Source organism: Varanus komodoensis, unplaced genomic scaffold, assembly GCF_004798865.1.
Source record: "Varanus komodoensis strain SLA01 unplaced genomic scaffold, ASM479886v1 scaffold51, whole genome shotgun sequence".
NCBI classification, from domain to species: domain Eukaryota; kingdom Metazoa; phylum Chordata; class Lepidosauria; order Squamata; family Varanidae; genus Varanus; species Varanus komodoensis.
Window position 1 is genome coordinate 4,149,314 of NW_025336100.1, and position 16,382 is coordinate 4,165,695.

At 45.8% G+C, this 16,382-nt stretch overlaps 1 protein-coding gene across 5 annotated transcripts in view; it reads right to left on the reverse strand.

Annotated features, from left to right (window-relative positions):
* Positions 1-12,142: 12,142 nt before the first annotated feature.
* Positions 12,143-16,382, reverse strand: part of ANKRD17 (ankyrin repeat domain 17) — a 161,796-nt gene continuing 157,556 nt past the window's right edge. For all 5 annotated transcript variants that reach the window (XM_044447261.1, XM_044447258.1, XM_044447255.1 and 2 more), the window contains one exon: positions 12,143-14,040. In XM_044447261.1, the coding sequence (XP_044303196.1) occupies positions 13,981-14,040 (60 nt within the window). In that variant the 3' untranslated portion in view covers positions 12,143-13,980. The remainder of the gene's footprint in view (positions 14,041-16,382) is intronic.

Consider the following 16,382-nt stretch of genomic DNA (forward strand, 5'->3'; position numbering starts at 1 on the left):
GTTAACATTATTGGTTTTATCTGGCCAGGGCGGCTTATTTTATACTGCATTGTTGTATTTTAATTTAATATTTATATTTTTAATTTATATTATGATTATTTTAACTTAATGATGTGAGCCGCCCCAAGGCTTCGGCGAATGGGGCGGCATAAAAAATGTTTTAATAAATAAATAAATAAAATGTTGAGCCCTTTCTGAGCCTCCATCCCCCAATCTTTATCGCTTTTAAGAGACTCTGATGTTGGCTCAGAGGCAGGACACTGATATTCCTTGCCTGTCTCCACCCCTCCCATAGTTCCCACAACTGAATCACCCATCTGTGTTGCCTCCTGGGAACCAGCAACACCTCCTAAGGGGAGGGGCCTCAACATCAGACAGACTGCTCAGCTTTTGCCAGGCCCTGAACCTGCCTGCTGTTCTCCCATTGGCAGATCAGAGCTCTGGTCAGCTTCCATCTCCAGCTCTACTTCTTGTGATACTGGTGGCCTGGGTAGCAGCTTGCTACAAGGAGGTGCCAATCAGCCAGTCAGCTAGTGCCAGGTTGTACATGCTCGATAGCTCCTTTTTGGAGTGGGGAGATCTCTTCTAAGAAGGTTGCAGATGGAGCTGTCTTCTTTATGGTACTGAGAGGTGGGAGGCTTTCAAATTTGATCTTGTACCTGTGCAGAATGAAGGATAGAATCCATGTGTCCACTGGATCTCAGCTCAAGCATGGAAAAAGGGCTGGGATCAACAGGCTGAGGCTGGAGTCATAGGTTTTTCCTGGGCTCATCTGGACATCAGGGGCCCTGCCATGGGCAGACATGGGGTTGCCCTGGCAGGGCCATTCTAAGTCTTAAGGCCAGTAGGGTTTGAGGCCTGGATTGGTATGGGTAGGGAGAACACTGCCACTTGCATGGGGTGTAGTGCCTGGGCAGTGGGAGTTGATTCAGTCCCATCCTTCAGGCAGTGGTTGTGGCTTTCTGCACTGAGTCCATGTGTTTGTCCATGCCTTCATTGAATAGGCCAGCTCAGCCAAGGGGCATGTCCTCACCTTTGCTTGCATGGATAGCCTGGAGGATCAAAGCCAGGTGAAACATCAGAGGCCTATTGCCGCCATCATGTTTCTAGCACCACACTATGCTGGCTGTGTGGCTCTCCTGTCAAGTGAGGGGAGTGGCTACTGTTCTGATCTTGTTAGCCATGTTTTGGGCCTCTCTGGGGAAGGATTTGCATAAGATGACCCTTATGCAGCATCAGGTGGTACCTAGCCATGGTGGCCTGGTAATTAGCCCTTTTCATAGAAAATGTGGCTGAAGAGTAAAATCATTGCCCTCCTGCATCAAGGAGGTGGCCCTCCCTGTCGGCCAGTGCGCAATGTTCCTTCCTGGAGGACCCTTGGGAGGATTCAGCAATGATGGAATTTGGGCATGGGTGTTGGAACAAGAACTCTGTCCTACACCTGATACATATTCTCTAGCCTTTTGGGGGGTGGAGCCATGGATGCAGATGACTTCCACTTTTGGTGGACAGTGTCCAACAAGGTTGGCAGGAGGGTTATGGTCATAGGCCCAGTCGCCTCCGCACAGACCACCTTGAATACCAGGTCCTTAGCTTTTCCTAGGTCTCGCCGTGGATTGAGTTCCAAGCTATGGGCTGCTTGGTTAGGGAACTGCCCCAGGTCTTCAGATGACTGGGGAGTGCCATGCGAAGTCTGAGCTGGGTCTGGCAATGGGTTCCAGTGCTGATCTGGAGAGGTAGGTTTCAAATTGGAGGCATAGGCTTTGGAGTCCCTGGCATATGTGAATCTCGCTGAATGCAGCTCAGGTGATTTTGCTCATTATGATCATGTTGGAGGTGGCAGGGAGCACTGTGTTCTGTCTTCTTTTGTAGCTCTGGGAGCCATTAACCTCAGCTTGGGCAGAAGAGCCTCGGTGCAGGTGGAAAGCCTGTTGGAGTAGGCAAGTCTTCAGCGAGGGCACTCCTGATATCTAGAATCAGATCTCCAGCGCTCCCTGTAACAGTCCACATTGTACTTCCGCCTGTCAGGTGATGTGGTCCAGTCAGATCTAGGTTCCAGTCAGCCCTGGGGGAGCAAGATCAGTACAGTCAGGCTTGATTGAGCATGCCCCATTTGGAATTGCTGAGGGAGGGGAACTGTGTACTGGTCCAGGGCGATGGGCACAGCCTGCCATACTGGTGATGGTTCCTCTATTTCACCCTCCAAGAATGAGGTGCTCAGGGCTGTGGGGTGTGCCAGAGCTGAAGGCTCCTATGCCAGTCTCAGAACTGGAGGGGAGTGTCAAGGCAGCTCAGGCTCTGGCACCCCATCTTTATCATGCTGAAGGCCAAGTAGGGGGCAGTTTGTCACAATGCTTTTTGTGTATTTGCCACCATCTTCTCCTTTGCCTGGAGCAGCCATTTTAGGGCTCTTCGCTTTTGTCAACTTCTTGGCTTTTGTGGCCTTGGTGGATTGTTCTTTATGCCAATAAAAGCAGGAAGCTCTACCACAGGTGCAGGGGTGGCGGAGGTTGCAGCTCTCAAAGTCGATGGTTGAGGAGAGCTATTCCTGTGGATGACCCTGCTCCAAAATTCTGCCTTCAGGCAGTCAGTGCAGTGTTTTCTTGCCTGTTTAGTGAATGCCTGGCACTGGTAGCATGATTCCACTATATGGCTTTCCCCCAGGCAGAAGAGGCACAATGAGTGCCTGTTGGTAGGCGGTATTTTACTGTTGCATTTGGTGCAATCTCTGAGCAGTGTCTTGAGTGCTATTGCTGGGAGTGGGAAGGCAGGCAAGCAGAATGGAAGGGCAAGCAGAGTGAAGGGAGGGGATAAAAGATAGCAAAAAATGGAAGATGATGATGATGATGATGATGATGATTATAGGTAGCAATATGATGAAGGCAAACATGGAGGACCAAGGAGAAAGGATTTGTGAAAGAGCAAGTTCTAACTCAGGAAAATAAAAAAAAGGGTAAGCTGGAAAAGCTATGAGTAGCGGAGGAAGAGTTTTCAAATGTGCCCACCAATGATGGTTGAAGAAGAACTGAGGACCAGGTAGGAGCACCTTCCTGCATGTGGGGTGTGCCCAAGGGAGGCGCTCTGCTGAGTACTAATTAATTAGCTTCGGAATCTTCCCAAATGAGCCCCACACATGCATGCAGAGCCCATATGTGTGATGCACAGAGACCATGAAGAAGAATGCTAGTTTCAACCTGCCTTCCTTCTTCTTGCTCTTTGTTTATCACTCACATATAGGCAACTAGCAAGGTTACCCATACATAGATGTTTGGTGTCACCACTGGAGTATTACTGGAAGGGCTGCTCTCCCAAAAATGCAGTTGGCCCTGGCACAAACATCAAGGCAGTAATGTTTGGTGAAGGATGGTGTTGACCACGTCATTGCCTTGCACAAGTCTGATAGTGGGGTGACTGATTACAAGCTGCCAATGCTCGAGTCGAGTGACACTGGAGCTGTGGTCCTGACAGTTTGTAGGCCAATGAAATTGTTTGCATCATCCAGGCTGAAAGTCTTTGTGGTGAAATGGGCTGGCCCTTTGCCTTGCCTCCACAAGGAAAAAGATTCTGTCCTGGAACAGTAGGACAGTGCCCTTCACATATCTAGGGTATGAAGTGTAGACTACACTGGACAGGACAGGGATGGGAAAGGGTTTAAATGAAAAGGTCGGAAAGAAGGATCCAGATGTAGCAGCACCTTATCTCAATGGAAGACAAGGTATGGAAAATCTGTCCATAGGGCATAGAGTTCACTGGAGTGTTGAGCAGAAGTAATCACCACCAAGAACATCACTTTCCATGACAGAAGCTGAAGATCAATTGTAGCAAGGAGCTCAAACTGCTTTCTTGTCAAGGTTTGGCAGACTACCAACCAATTCCAAGATGGTGTCAGTAAACAAGTAGGTGGGAGAATGTTCTGTAGTTCCTTCAGAAAATGCCTACTCATCAGGTGTGGAAAAAGCTGAGGCCGCCTAAGGTCATGGAAGGAGGAGGTGGCTGCTAGTGTACTCTGATGAACAACACCTTTTGAGCTGAAGCAGCATGACCAGGTAGAGGAGAATATGCTCAACCATGCAGTGTGTGGGATCAAAGCCTTGGGTCCCTGCCAAAATAGAAAAAGCTTTTCACTTTGCCCCTTAAGACTTCTTAGTCACTTGTTGCAAGCCTTCTTCTAGGACTTAGTTGCCTGTGGAGAGGTGACTGAGTGTGCTCTAGCAATGGATGCTCCATACTTTCAGAAGAGGGTGAACATCTGGGTGGATTCTCCCCTGATCCTGTGAGAGTGGGAACCAGTGGGAACCAGATGTAGTTCCTCTTGGACATGTTTAGAAGATGAGCAAACCATGGTTGTCTTGGCCACTAGGAGGTGATCATAATGCTGCAGTCTGTGGCATCCCAGTTAACCTTTCCTAATATCTGCATTATCAAAGGAAACAGAGGGAAAAGGTAAAACAAAGTCCCTATCTGTGTGTAGCAGAAATGTATCTCCCAGAGGCCCTTGCCCGCTCCTGCCTGAGAGCAGAAACAGTTGCAGCCAGTATTGTCCCGAGTGGCAAAGAGATATTTTTATGGAGACCCCCCAAATGTTGAAGATCTTGTGCAGAGTCTCTGGTTTCATTTGCCACTTGTGAATGTCAAGACATGTCCTGCTCAGTGAGTCACAAGGTTGTTGTTGGTCCCAGCAACATGAATGGCAGTCAAGGTAATGTGTTAGTTGACACACCTTTCCCAGGTTTGAATGGCTAGCAGTGTTAACAAAATTGACCTGGTGCCTTTTTGTTTTTTGATATAGAACACCACTGTGGTATTGTCCCTAGTGACTTGCACATGGTGGCCTGGTATGAATGTTTAGGATGCCATAAGAGCCTTTTGTACCCTTTCTGGGTGATGGACAGCACCCAAGTGTCTGGTGTGATTGCCTGCTATGCTGGCAAGTAGGGAGAGAGACGATACTTGAAATCAAAAGTAACTGGTAAGGGAGGAGGCAATTGACCAGCCCTGGTACTCAATCAGCGCCTTCTGCCCCTGACCCCATCAGTCCACCTCTGTCTTTGGTGGTACCAGGGGGCATTTTCCTTTTGTCTATGGAAAGGCAGCGGTTGTTGGCATTGTGCCTTGTCTGTTTGAGGACAGAGGAAAGAGGCTGTCCCTTATCCATACCACTTAGCAGTGGGGTTTTGGAAGAACCCCAGCTTCTTCACCATGGCTCATGCCTTACAGATGTTACCAATGTGCCCGTCCCCATCAAGTGGCAGGTCCTTGATACAGGAGTGGGCTTCCTGCATCAGACCAGACAAGCACAGCTAACATGCCTCCATGACAGTCATAGCCTTAGCCTCACAATCCATCTGGTGGCCTTAATCTGGATCCTGGAGAGGGACACTCTAGAATACCTGGTCCCATTGCTCTTCCGGGAGGTGATCACAGAGGGAGCCTAGCTTCTTCCACAAAACTTGCTGGTACCTATGGTAGCACTATGGTAGTCTGGTAACTTGCTACTTTCAGTCCCAGAGGCGTTGGGGTGTAGTTGTGCCTTCCAAGAGTGTCTAGAAGGCGGCCCTCAATATCAGAAGGAGCGCAGCACTGGGGATGCAACTTCCCTTGAGCCAATTTGACCACCACTAAATTGGGCTTAGGGTGCAGGAATAGGAAGGTTGCATTTTCCTGCATGCAATACATTTTCTCCAACCTTTTCAATGTCAGGACCATCAGTAAAGGAACCTTCCATCATTGCTGAACAGTCTGGAGGAAGGTTGGAAGGAAGGGGATGGTTATCAGCATTGGTTCCTCAGTCTGTATGGTGTCAAAGACCAGCTCCAATATTTTCTTCAGCTGCTGCTGCATCGGAATGCTGGGGTGGCCATGTGCTGGTTCTGCTCAGTGAAGCTGCTCCAGTCTGTCAATGGTAAGACAGGGTTTAAATGCATGATTTAAACTGGAATGATGCTGCGGATATGGCCTAATACAGAGAGGGACTGCACAATGGAATCCTGGATGTATTAGCACAAATAGATCATCCCCAGATGCTGGAATATCTCATACAAGTATGCCTTCAGATTGACAGTTGGCTGGAAGAATGCAAACTGGAATATAGGCTGGCTCCTCCCTGTTTCCTACCAGTGATGGCTCCAGAAGTACCTGGTCAGCTCCAGTGTTACCCCACCCAACTCTTTCCTCCTTTAGTTCAAGCTGCTGCCCAGAACCACAGCCCATGCAATTGGAAGCAACAAAAACTGGCCTCACTAAACCTGAAATGAACTGTTGAAGGGCTGCTGGGGTGTGTTCCAACTGTGAGCAAAGGGAACATCTGGCTCAGGCTTGCCCCGGAACAGCAGAAAACTCCAACTCCCACCCTTGTTAAGGACCACAACTTTGGGACCAACACAAAGTGCTCCTCTTGGTGGGAACCAGCAACATCTACTGATTTGCTACTAGAAGTAACCTTACAGATGCCTGAATGACTGAATCTTTGAGCTTTGGCTTTAGTAGACCGTGGGGCCACCACAACTTTTATGGATATGGACTTTGTTAAACAGCACTCCCTACCAACTAACAGCATTCCCTACCAACTTTCCTCTTGCCCTTCTTCCAGTGGAGTCGATTCAACAAAGTACCCTGCAAGGTGGACTATTGTCTCTCCAAGCAGGACCTATAACTCTTTGCATTGGTGATCATAAAGAACAGATTACCTACCTCCTGGCAAAGGATTTACAATATCCAGTGGTGCTAGGAATGGATTGACTAGGTAAACACAATCTGCAAACCTCCTAGGAAGTGGAAATGTGTCATTTCCTTCTGCCTTCTGTGCCAGCTGTTGCAACCCTGCTTCCAAACTTATCTGTACTCTATCACCATATCAGAACAGTTCCCCAGAAATTGACTCCCCTCCTCCTCTTCCCCAAACCCTATCTCCACAGTATCGGAACTGTTGGGATGTGTTTAACCCTAAGAAAGTGGTGCACTTGCCCTACCCCCATTGTTGGTGCGCCCTAGCAATTGATCTAATTCCTGCTGCTCCTCTCCCAGTAGGGAAGCTACGAGTAGGGAAGCTCATACATCCTATCTCCCCATCAGAACTAGCAGCATTAGAAGAATTCCTCACAACTAATTTGAAAGATGGCTTCACTTGCCCCTTTTCCTCTCTCACAAACGCGCCCCCCCCCCGATTATTCCTAAAAAAATCCGGAGAAAGGCACATATTGACTGGCAAAAACTGAATTCTTTCACTATTCCCAATCAACACCCCTTGATTTTAATTCACAAAATGCTGGAATGCCTTAGCCAGGCATGCATTTTTACTAAATTGGATTTATGGGATGCTTGTAACTTCCTCTGGCTAAAAGAGGACCATGAATTCAAAATGGCTATATTTCCAAGGTGTAGGACTTATTGATTTCTAGTAATGCCTTTTGGGTTATTGGGGGTCCCTGCTGCATTTACACATTTCATGAATAAAAACTTTTGAGACTTCCTTGATGATTTCCTAATCATATATTTGGATGACCTGCTAATCTTTTCAAAAGACCAAAGAGATCTTTTGAAAACTTACTACTTTATCCTCCAGACCTTCTCTTTGTAATTCAAACTGATCAAGCACTGGGAACAGTCCTGGCAGAGGGCGGGGGCAATGGTAGCCCCAGCCATGTGCTTACCATTCCCAAAAATTAACCCCTTCAGAACAAAACTACACAATTTGGGGAAAGGAGCTTTTAGCTATCAAACCTGCTCTAGAAATATGGCACCATTTGCTGGAGGAGTCTGCCCGCCCCGTTCATTCAAACCAACCACAAAAACCTTGAGCATTTCCAAACAGCCAGACTTCTTAACCAAAGGATGGGCCTTGTTCTTTGCTTGTTTTGTTTCCACATCACCTAAATTCCTCCGGCTCACTCTCCTCAAGCTTTCCCCATAAACCCAGGAGGAAGAGGCACTTGGCCAGGTACAGGACATGAGCCCATGGGGAGGGGACAGTGATGTTGTGCATGCATGTTCTGGCAAACTTCAGGGGCATGCATAAGAGGCTAAGTGTTTTGGCTGGACCAACAGTTAAGAATGAGATGTGTGAAGAGGAGTTGACCTATCCCAGCAGGACTGACAGCTCAGACTCTGGTGATGAGATTGTTGGAATAGATCCCATTCCAGCTGCAGTCCAAGGCCCTGGGCACCCACTTGTGCCTGCTATGGGAGAGATTAGTTCAAGGGCAGGTGAGGAGCCCAGTCAACCTGCCTGTGGGAATGAAGAACAGTAACATAATCTTGAGGGAGGAGATTTAGAGATGGGAAGTCTATTGGATGGGGAACTCCAGACTCCTGAGGAGGTGGACGCAATAGTCTGTTGCCAAAGTCATAGGGTGGCCCAGTTGGGATCTCTGAGGGAGGAGCACAAGCATGCCCGGTTCCACGGCACTCCTTCCCCTGGGGACAGATGCAGAAGGATTCATAGGGAAAGCTGTGGGTGAAGAATGCCAGAGAGGGTTCAACATTTCACTTTGTGTATGCTCAGAGATTTATGTGGTCACTCAAAGAACGACAGTTACAGGTAAGCAACCTGCCTTTCTTCTTTGTGGTACCGTGCAATCACACCTATGGGCGAGTAGCAAGCTTACCGTCCCGGAGGAGGGGCTATCGTCACTGAAGAATTGAAGAGAACCGCCCTTCCAAAGGCACAGTCCCATCTGGCACCGATGTCTAGCTGGTAGTGGATGACGAAGGTTGAGGGCTTGGGCCACGTTGTGGCCTTGCAGATTTCTTGGAATGAGCCAACAGCTAGTAGCACAGTGGATGTGGCTTGAGCACGTGTGGAGTGAGCACACAGGTGGTCTGTTAGTGGAATTTTTGTCCTCCTGTAGGCAATGGAGATGGTGCTGGAGAGTCACTTAGAGAGTCTGGCTGGAGACGAGTTCATCAACTCTGGGGCCCTCATAGCATACAAAGAGGTGCTCAGAGCAGCAGAAAGGCTCAGTCCGGGCTCAGTGGAAGGCAAGGGCCCTCCTGACATCGAGGAGGTGGAGGGTGGCCTTGATGGGGTGGAGGGATTACAGAAGAAGGCGGAAAGGACAACGTCCTGGTTGACATGAACAGGGGACATCACCTTGGGGGCGAAGTGTGGATCAGGGCAAAGGATGACCTTGTCCCTGTGAAACGTGGTGAAGGGGGCGTTGATCCGCTGCAGGGCAACTAGTTCACTGGCATGGTGAGTGGATATGATGGCCACCAAGAACGCAGTCTTCCAGGAGAGAAGGTGGAGGTCTGACATAGCCATGGGCTTGAAGGGCCTTCTTGTGAAGGATTGTAAAACCATGGAGAGGCTCCAGGAGGGGGTGTGGGGACAGTGGGGCCAGGTTCCACAGGCCCCTAAGGAAGTGGTGTGCCAGGGGGTGGGCAAACACTGAGGAACCTTGGATAGGGGGTGAAAGTGGGAGATGGCCACCAGGTGGACCCTGATAGAGGAGGGGGAGAGGCCCACGGCGAAGCGGAACTGTAGGTATGCCAGGATGTGGTCAATTGAGGTAGAGGGAGGGTTGAGGCCCTGTCCTGTGGCTGAGGCTGCAAAGGTTCTCCACTTTGCCAGGTAGGAATGGCACGTGGAGGGCTTTAGAGTGGCCTATAAGATGGTGGCGACTGCTGGGGGGGAGGAAGCCATAGGGGTTGATCAGAGGGTAATTTTCCAGGTCGCCAATCGGAGTGTGCTGAGGTCGGGGTGCAACACCCTGTCCCAGTCCTGTGAGAGCAGGTTGAGGAGGGCGGGGCAGGTGGTGGAACCTGTTCCCTGAGGAGAAAGGGGAACCAGGGTTGTCTGGGCCACCAGGGAGTGACGAGGATGCAGCTGGTCCTGTTGCTCTGAAGTTTGGCCACTTTCCTGGTGATCAGAGGACATGGGGGGAAAGCATAAAAGAGGTTCTCCTCCCATCTGAGAGAGGTATCCTCAGGGACTCCCTGCCCTGTCCTGCTCTGAAGCAGTACAGGTCACATTTGGTAATCATTTGGTGGCAAACATATTTTTTTCTGAGTGCCCCCATTTCTCGCAGTGTGAAAGGTGTGAAAAGGTGGCGGCTCCCACTTGTGGGGGATAGAGTGTGAGCAGCTGAGCAAGTCTGCTAGGGTGTTGCGGTGCCCTGCCACATGAATGGCTGTGATGGTGATGCCCTTCTGGATGCACCAGTGCCAGATTGAGGTTGTCAGAGTTGCGAGGCGGGTGGAGTGCATTCCCCCATGTTTGTTCATGACAGTGGTGTTGTCTGTGGCTACCTGAATGTGGTGCCCTGACACGGCATCTTGGAAGGACATGAGGGCATTCTGGACTGCCAGCATGTTGATGTGGAGATGGGCCTTGCTCTGGTCCCAGTGCCCCATGCCTACGCAGAGAGCACCCCAGCCTGTGTTGGGTTGGTGCGTCGGTGGTGACGGTCACGGATGGCTGGGGGGGAAGGAAGGGCATGCTTGTGGTGAGGTTGGCTGTGACACTCCACCAGTGGAGGGACTCCCTGACTGCTGCGAGTGGGGCTAGGAAGGTTCTGTGGAAGTTTTTGTCCCACACATGAGGAAAAAAATCTTTTTTTTTAAGTGAGAGAAGAGGAGAGAGAAAGAAAAAAGGGGAGAAAGGCAAAATGGTGAACCAGGTAAGTGGAGCAAGCGGAATGTCTGATCTGAGGTGGCTCGAAGCATGGCTGAAAAGGAACTGAGGGACTGGGCGGGATCCCCGTGCCTTTATGCTACCTGAGCAGGGGGCAGGCCGGGCTCCCGCCCACGCCATGGTGCTGAGCTTTGAAAGTTTACTCCGATTGAGGCCTTACTCTCCACAGCAAGCCCATAGGTGTGATTGCACGGAGACCATGAAGAAGAAAATAAAGATGTTTGGCAAAGAAGTCCTGCCAGGAGGTAGAAACTCAGCTCACAACAATATCCTGACTTCAGCTAAGCTTTTGAGAAAGTGCACCAGGGCATTCTGATCAGGTAATTAGTGAAAAGTGGATATATGGAAAACTATCAGGAGCATACATAATTGGCTACAGAAGTAGACTTTGAGAGTGCTCATCAATGGCACCTTCTCAGATTGGGGAGAATGAGAGGGATACCACAGGGCTCAGTCCTAGGCCCAGTGCTCTTCAACTTTATTAATAATTTGTATGATAAGGTGCAAGGAATGCTCATCAGATTTGCAGATGACAAATCCAAAGTGACTTTGATAAAATGGAGCATTGGGCTGAAAGCAACAGAATGAAATTTAATAGGGACAAATGCCAAGTTGCACACCTTGGAAAAGGGAGTCAAATACATCATTGCAAAATGGAAGTAACTTGGCTCAGCAACATTCCAAATGAGAAGGGTCTTGGAATTGTAGCTCACGAGTTGAATGAATCAAGAACTCATTTATCCAACCATGCCCATGGCCTTGCATGCACTTAAAGTGGTTGTTTAGATTCAGCCAATGGCTTGAAATGCTTTGAAACAGATTTTCAAGTATCAGGGTACGTTATCAATAAATCTATATGGGGCCATTGAAGATATTTGCATACATTGCAAAGAATAAAACAGGCTCATTGGCAAGTTCTGCTACATATAGAATTCTAAGATTTAAGCAGTAAGATCATTTGTTAAACCAAAAGAAAAAAAAAGGTCTATATTTTTTCCAAGTAGTTCCAGTGTATACATTCTAAATAGAGAGGACCTAGAAGGTCTCAAAAAGAACATGTTCCTTATCTTTATTGATCAAGTACATTTGACATAAAAAGTGTTCCAAAACGTTCCTAATACATGTTTCCAGCACCCCCCACTAGCCAAATATTTAATTTAACAAGCCTCAACCTATAGGGTACTCCTATCAACAGTTTTGCTTTCAAGCCAACAAAATACAGGTAGTTTTAATCATAAGTAAAGGCGTCCTAAGAAACTCAACTGAACCTGACAACATACTTTGTTGTAATAAATATTAAGCAGCATCTATGCTGACAGGTTACTTCAAGGAGACAAGAGTAGCTGCAGAGATGTATCAGCTAAAGGAAGAGAGAATTAAAATATTTGAATAGCATTACTCTCCCACCCATTAAAGTGCTGAAAAAAGTTTTTCTCCTTTCCACCAAGTGCAGTTTAGTTAGGCATTCCTTTTTGCTTCAACCAATTTAAACTTTTCATTAGCAATAGTAAGTGAAAATTGAAAAGTTGTTTTTTATTTTGGAGTGCAGATACAGAAATGAACTGATATTTATTCACAAGCCTTTCAACATCTCTAAAATTTCATTTACAAGGCTGCAAGTCTCTTTGGGAAAATTATTTTTCTTGCTGACTTTACATATGAAATAATGTTTTAGAGTTCCAGTTTTGTAGTACAAAAATTGAGCTGGTCTATTATTCTGAGATTTTAATTCAGACAAAGGCATAATCCTATACTGGGAGGTGTAGGCTTCTTCCTGTATAAGCTTCCATAGGATTACACCCTAAGTCTTGCTGAGCCACAAATGTTTCATTCCTATAATCAGGAGAAGCTCACTTGAATTCAATGGGGCTTACTTCTGACTAGATATGTAGAGGACTGCACTGTATGAGAAAGGGCTAATTAGAGTGCCAGCATAACATTAAATAGTTCACTTCTTTCCAACTAGCGAAGGAAAGAGACAATGAACTGTTGGTGTCCTAACATACATTACTAAACATGAGTAGTAAAGCAGCTTATAAAATTTAAAAATATAGCTCATACATTCACAAATATATCCATTAGAAGTAGGGTCTTAAGTATGATATCTAGGCATCATCAGCTGGTACAAATCTGTTCAAGTGCTAAAAAGCTTTCTGAATCAGAATGCTGATATTTCATTCCAGCTGATTTATTGATGAAGGAAAGAAAGATGATGACATCTGCATTGGAACCTTGCAAATCAATGAAATGAAATTTTATTTCAGAACAAATTATTTCCTGGAATCTGAACAATGCTTTGTTTTGGGAAATTTTTCACTTAGTAAATGATTTCATTTATTTATAAAATTTACGTCAGTTAGTAAATGATGATGCTGGACATGTTCTGTATAGTTGATGGTAAAACAACATATGGTAACAACTGCATGTTAAAATATTGAAAGCCTCAGAACACAATGCTGAAACTCACAGCAGGACACAACTCACCAAACTTTATTAACTCACCTTTGTTAGTAAGATCTCTGTAAACCTGCTAAATCCCTTAAAGAACAGTGTCATTTCCTGAAGGTATCAAAGGGAAAAGAAATAGCTTTTGAGGACCCTAAATGTTGAGGAGATTAGAAGTTTGTGTTTGCTTTTTTCAAAATATGTAAAAGAGATGGGAACTAATTCTTTGATATCATATTCCTGTTACAAAAGTAAACTAAATAAATAGGAATATATGTCAAATTCCATAGTATGCATCTGTGGGGAAAACCCACAAATAATGCCCATTTTATGCTGTATTTAAAATTACACAAGTAGAAAAATGTTATGCTTATTAATAGTTTAATGTATGAAGGAAACATCCAGACTGCTGTATATGAAGGTACATCTGTCACATTAAAGTCTACATAAAGTAGAGCCTCTATACTGACATACTGAAAAGATTTACTTTCTGCTTAGCCATTTCTGTTATGTAAACAATTGTATATTTATCCGCCATTCTAAAACTTCAGGATCAAGTTTACATAATTTTGCTAAATTTTTGTGTATGCCCAGAAGCAGCTTACAGTACTAAAAACCAACCAGCCAAGGAACAGCTTCAACAGAAAGTTATGTCCAAAAATTAATAATAATCAAAGGGAAAAGAAAATGAAACTAAGAAAGGCTAAGTTGAACCATATGTTGGTAGGAAATGGGCAGTTCACAATGTTCACAGAATAGGGTCAGTTAGTATGTTCTTCTGCAAAAGCCTACACACTTCAGTCCAACACAACCGAAGAATGATCTGAGGGAAAACTGGTTCTGACATTTGTATTTTCCTCTCTAAGCCAAAGGAAAATCTCCAGGCTATCAAAAGTGATCCCTGCTCAGCCAAGCTGGTTCATATGCACACTGTTCATATGAGGTGTCCATGTTCCAGTCCATACCTGAGGGAGAAAAAGCAAAAGGTTTTAAGCAATGCAAACCCTGACTGTTTATATACTGCTTTTCTGCAAGGAGCTCAAGGTAGCCTACGTGTATGAGCATCCCCCTCCTCTCCATTGTATCCTCACAACAACTCTGTGAGATAGGTTATAGACTGAGAGACCACAGATAGTGAGAATCAAGGCTGAGAAGGGACAAGAACCCAGGTTTTCCAAGTCCCATTTCAGTACTGCAGCTGTTATACCACACTGGCTTTCTCAGTACAGTTCTAAGCTATCTCACTCCTTATTTCAAATGCAGGCTGTATGTCTCAAATTATCTGTTACTGAGCAGGCAAATGATATCAGTAGGGTATGGTTAAAAATACCTCTTTTACAGTAACAATAATAATGAAAGGATAGCAGAAAGAATGGACTGAGAAGACTCCCCAGTGATGGTGACCTGGAACATCTGTGCAATGCTTGTTTTCCTGCTGGAGGTCAATGCATGGCCTACATGTGCAACAAGCACAAGCTAGTAGCCCCATTAGAAGAAAAGATGAGAGCACTAGAGCAGCAAGTGTCCACCCTCAAAGGAGTAGAAGATGATGAAGAGACTTTAGACAGAGCAGTAGAACTGCAACAGATAAGAATAGTGCAAAAGTGCAACAGCAAGCTGAGGCAGAAGAAGGGAACCGTGAGGGAAGGGAAAATGAGGAAGAAACTCCCTGGGAAAGGGTGACAGGAGCAGAAGAACTAGAAGACATTCCGAACCAAGGGAAACAGTGGAACTACTGAAGCGCTTTCAGTCACTCAAGGATGAGACCGGAGGACAGCCTGCAGTGGAAGAACTACAAGTCACCCTGTGCAACACTGAACAAGAGGCTGAAGATCAACCAAGCAGTGGCAATGATGCCAAGGCTTGCAAGAACAAGAAGAGTGTTACTTGTGGGAGACTCATCAGGTATGTTCCCTCCCTGGAGGATGGAGTAGTGCTGTAGCTGAAAGACTGCCAAGGCTCATACAGCCTTGTGTAACACATTATTAACACATACCCTTCCTTCTTATACATGTGGGAACAAATGACATTTCCAGGTGAAGCTCTGAAGAAATCACAGCAAACTTTGAAGCTTTGGAGAGGTAAATCAAGAACACTGGGGCTCAGTTAGTTTTTTCTTCAATCCTCCCAATTCTTGGAAGAGGACAGACAGGGAAAGAAAAATACACCAAGAGAATGCCTGGCTATGAAGGTGGGGTTGACATGAGAGATTTGGATTCTGGGACCATGGGCTATACTTCTTAAAAGATGGACTACTGGCAAGGGAAGGGATGCACCTTACAAGGACTGGAAAGAATGTGTCCCTTGGCCACAGCATGAGGGACTTTATCAGGAAGGCTTTAAACTGACTCTTAAAGGGGAGGCAATAGTACACCTGATAAAGGCTTACAGACCACAATAGCTAGAACACATCTAACAGTGTCCAGTAATAGTTTCCCAAAAAGCAAAGACTCAAATGGTTGTGTGTAAAGCATGTGGTCTTCAATGTCTATACCCTAATGCTCAAAGTATGGGAGACAAACACCATGAAACTGAACTCTTAATGCAGGAGGGCTAATACCAGATAGGTGTAACTAAAACTTGGTGGGATGACTCCCATGACTGGAATTCAACAATTGAAAGATATAAGCAGTTCAAGAACAGAAAGAACAGAAAGGGAGGAGGAGTCGCATTATATGTTAAAGATACATATCTCTGCACAGAAATACAGAAGAATGATCTTAGTAGTCCCATTAAGAACATCTGGATTAATATAAATGGAGCAAGGACTGAAAGGAACACAGTACTTGGAGTCTACTACCAAACATCCCATCAAGGAGAAGATGAGGATGAAACTTTTAAAAAGCAAATCAGCAGTGTTTCAAGGAGGCATGATATCATAGTTATGGCGAACCTAAATTTCCTCAATATCTGTTGGGAGACAAAAGGAGGAAAGACATAGTAGACAAAGTGGAAGTTATGGGAACTCTGTAAAAAAAAAAAAAAGTGATCACATATTTGAATGCTTGATTCTAAAGGAAGCAAAAGCCATGTGTAGCCAAGTTTTAGGAAGGCCAATTTTAATAAACTCAGAACAATGATAACTAAAATCCATGGCAAGTGAACCTAATGAGAAAAGCAGTCCAAGATGAGTGGGAATTTTTTTTTAAAAGGCAATTCTGAAGGCATAATTACAGAATTAGTTATGTAAGATAATCCCAACAAGGGAAAAGCGTACAAGACAACAGAAGCCCATGTGGTGTCCCAAAAAGTTTAGAAATGATCTGAAAACAAAATTGGACATGCATTGGAAGTGGAAGGAAGGCCA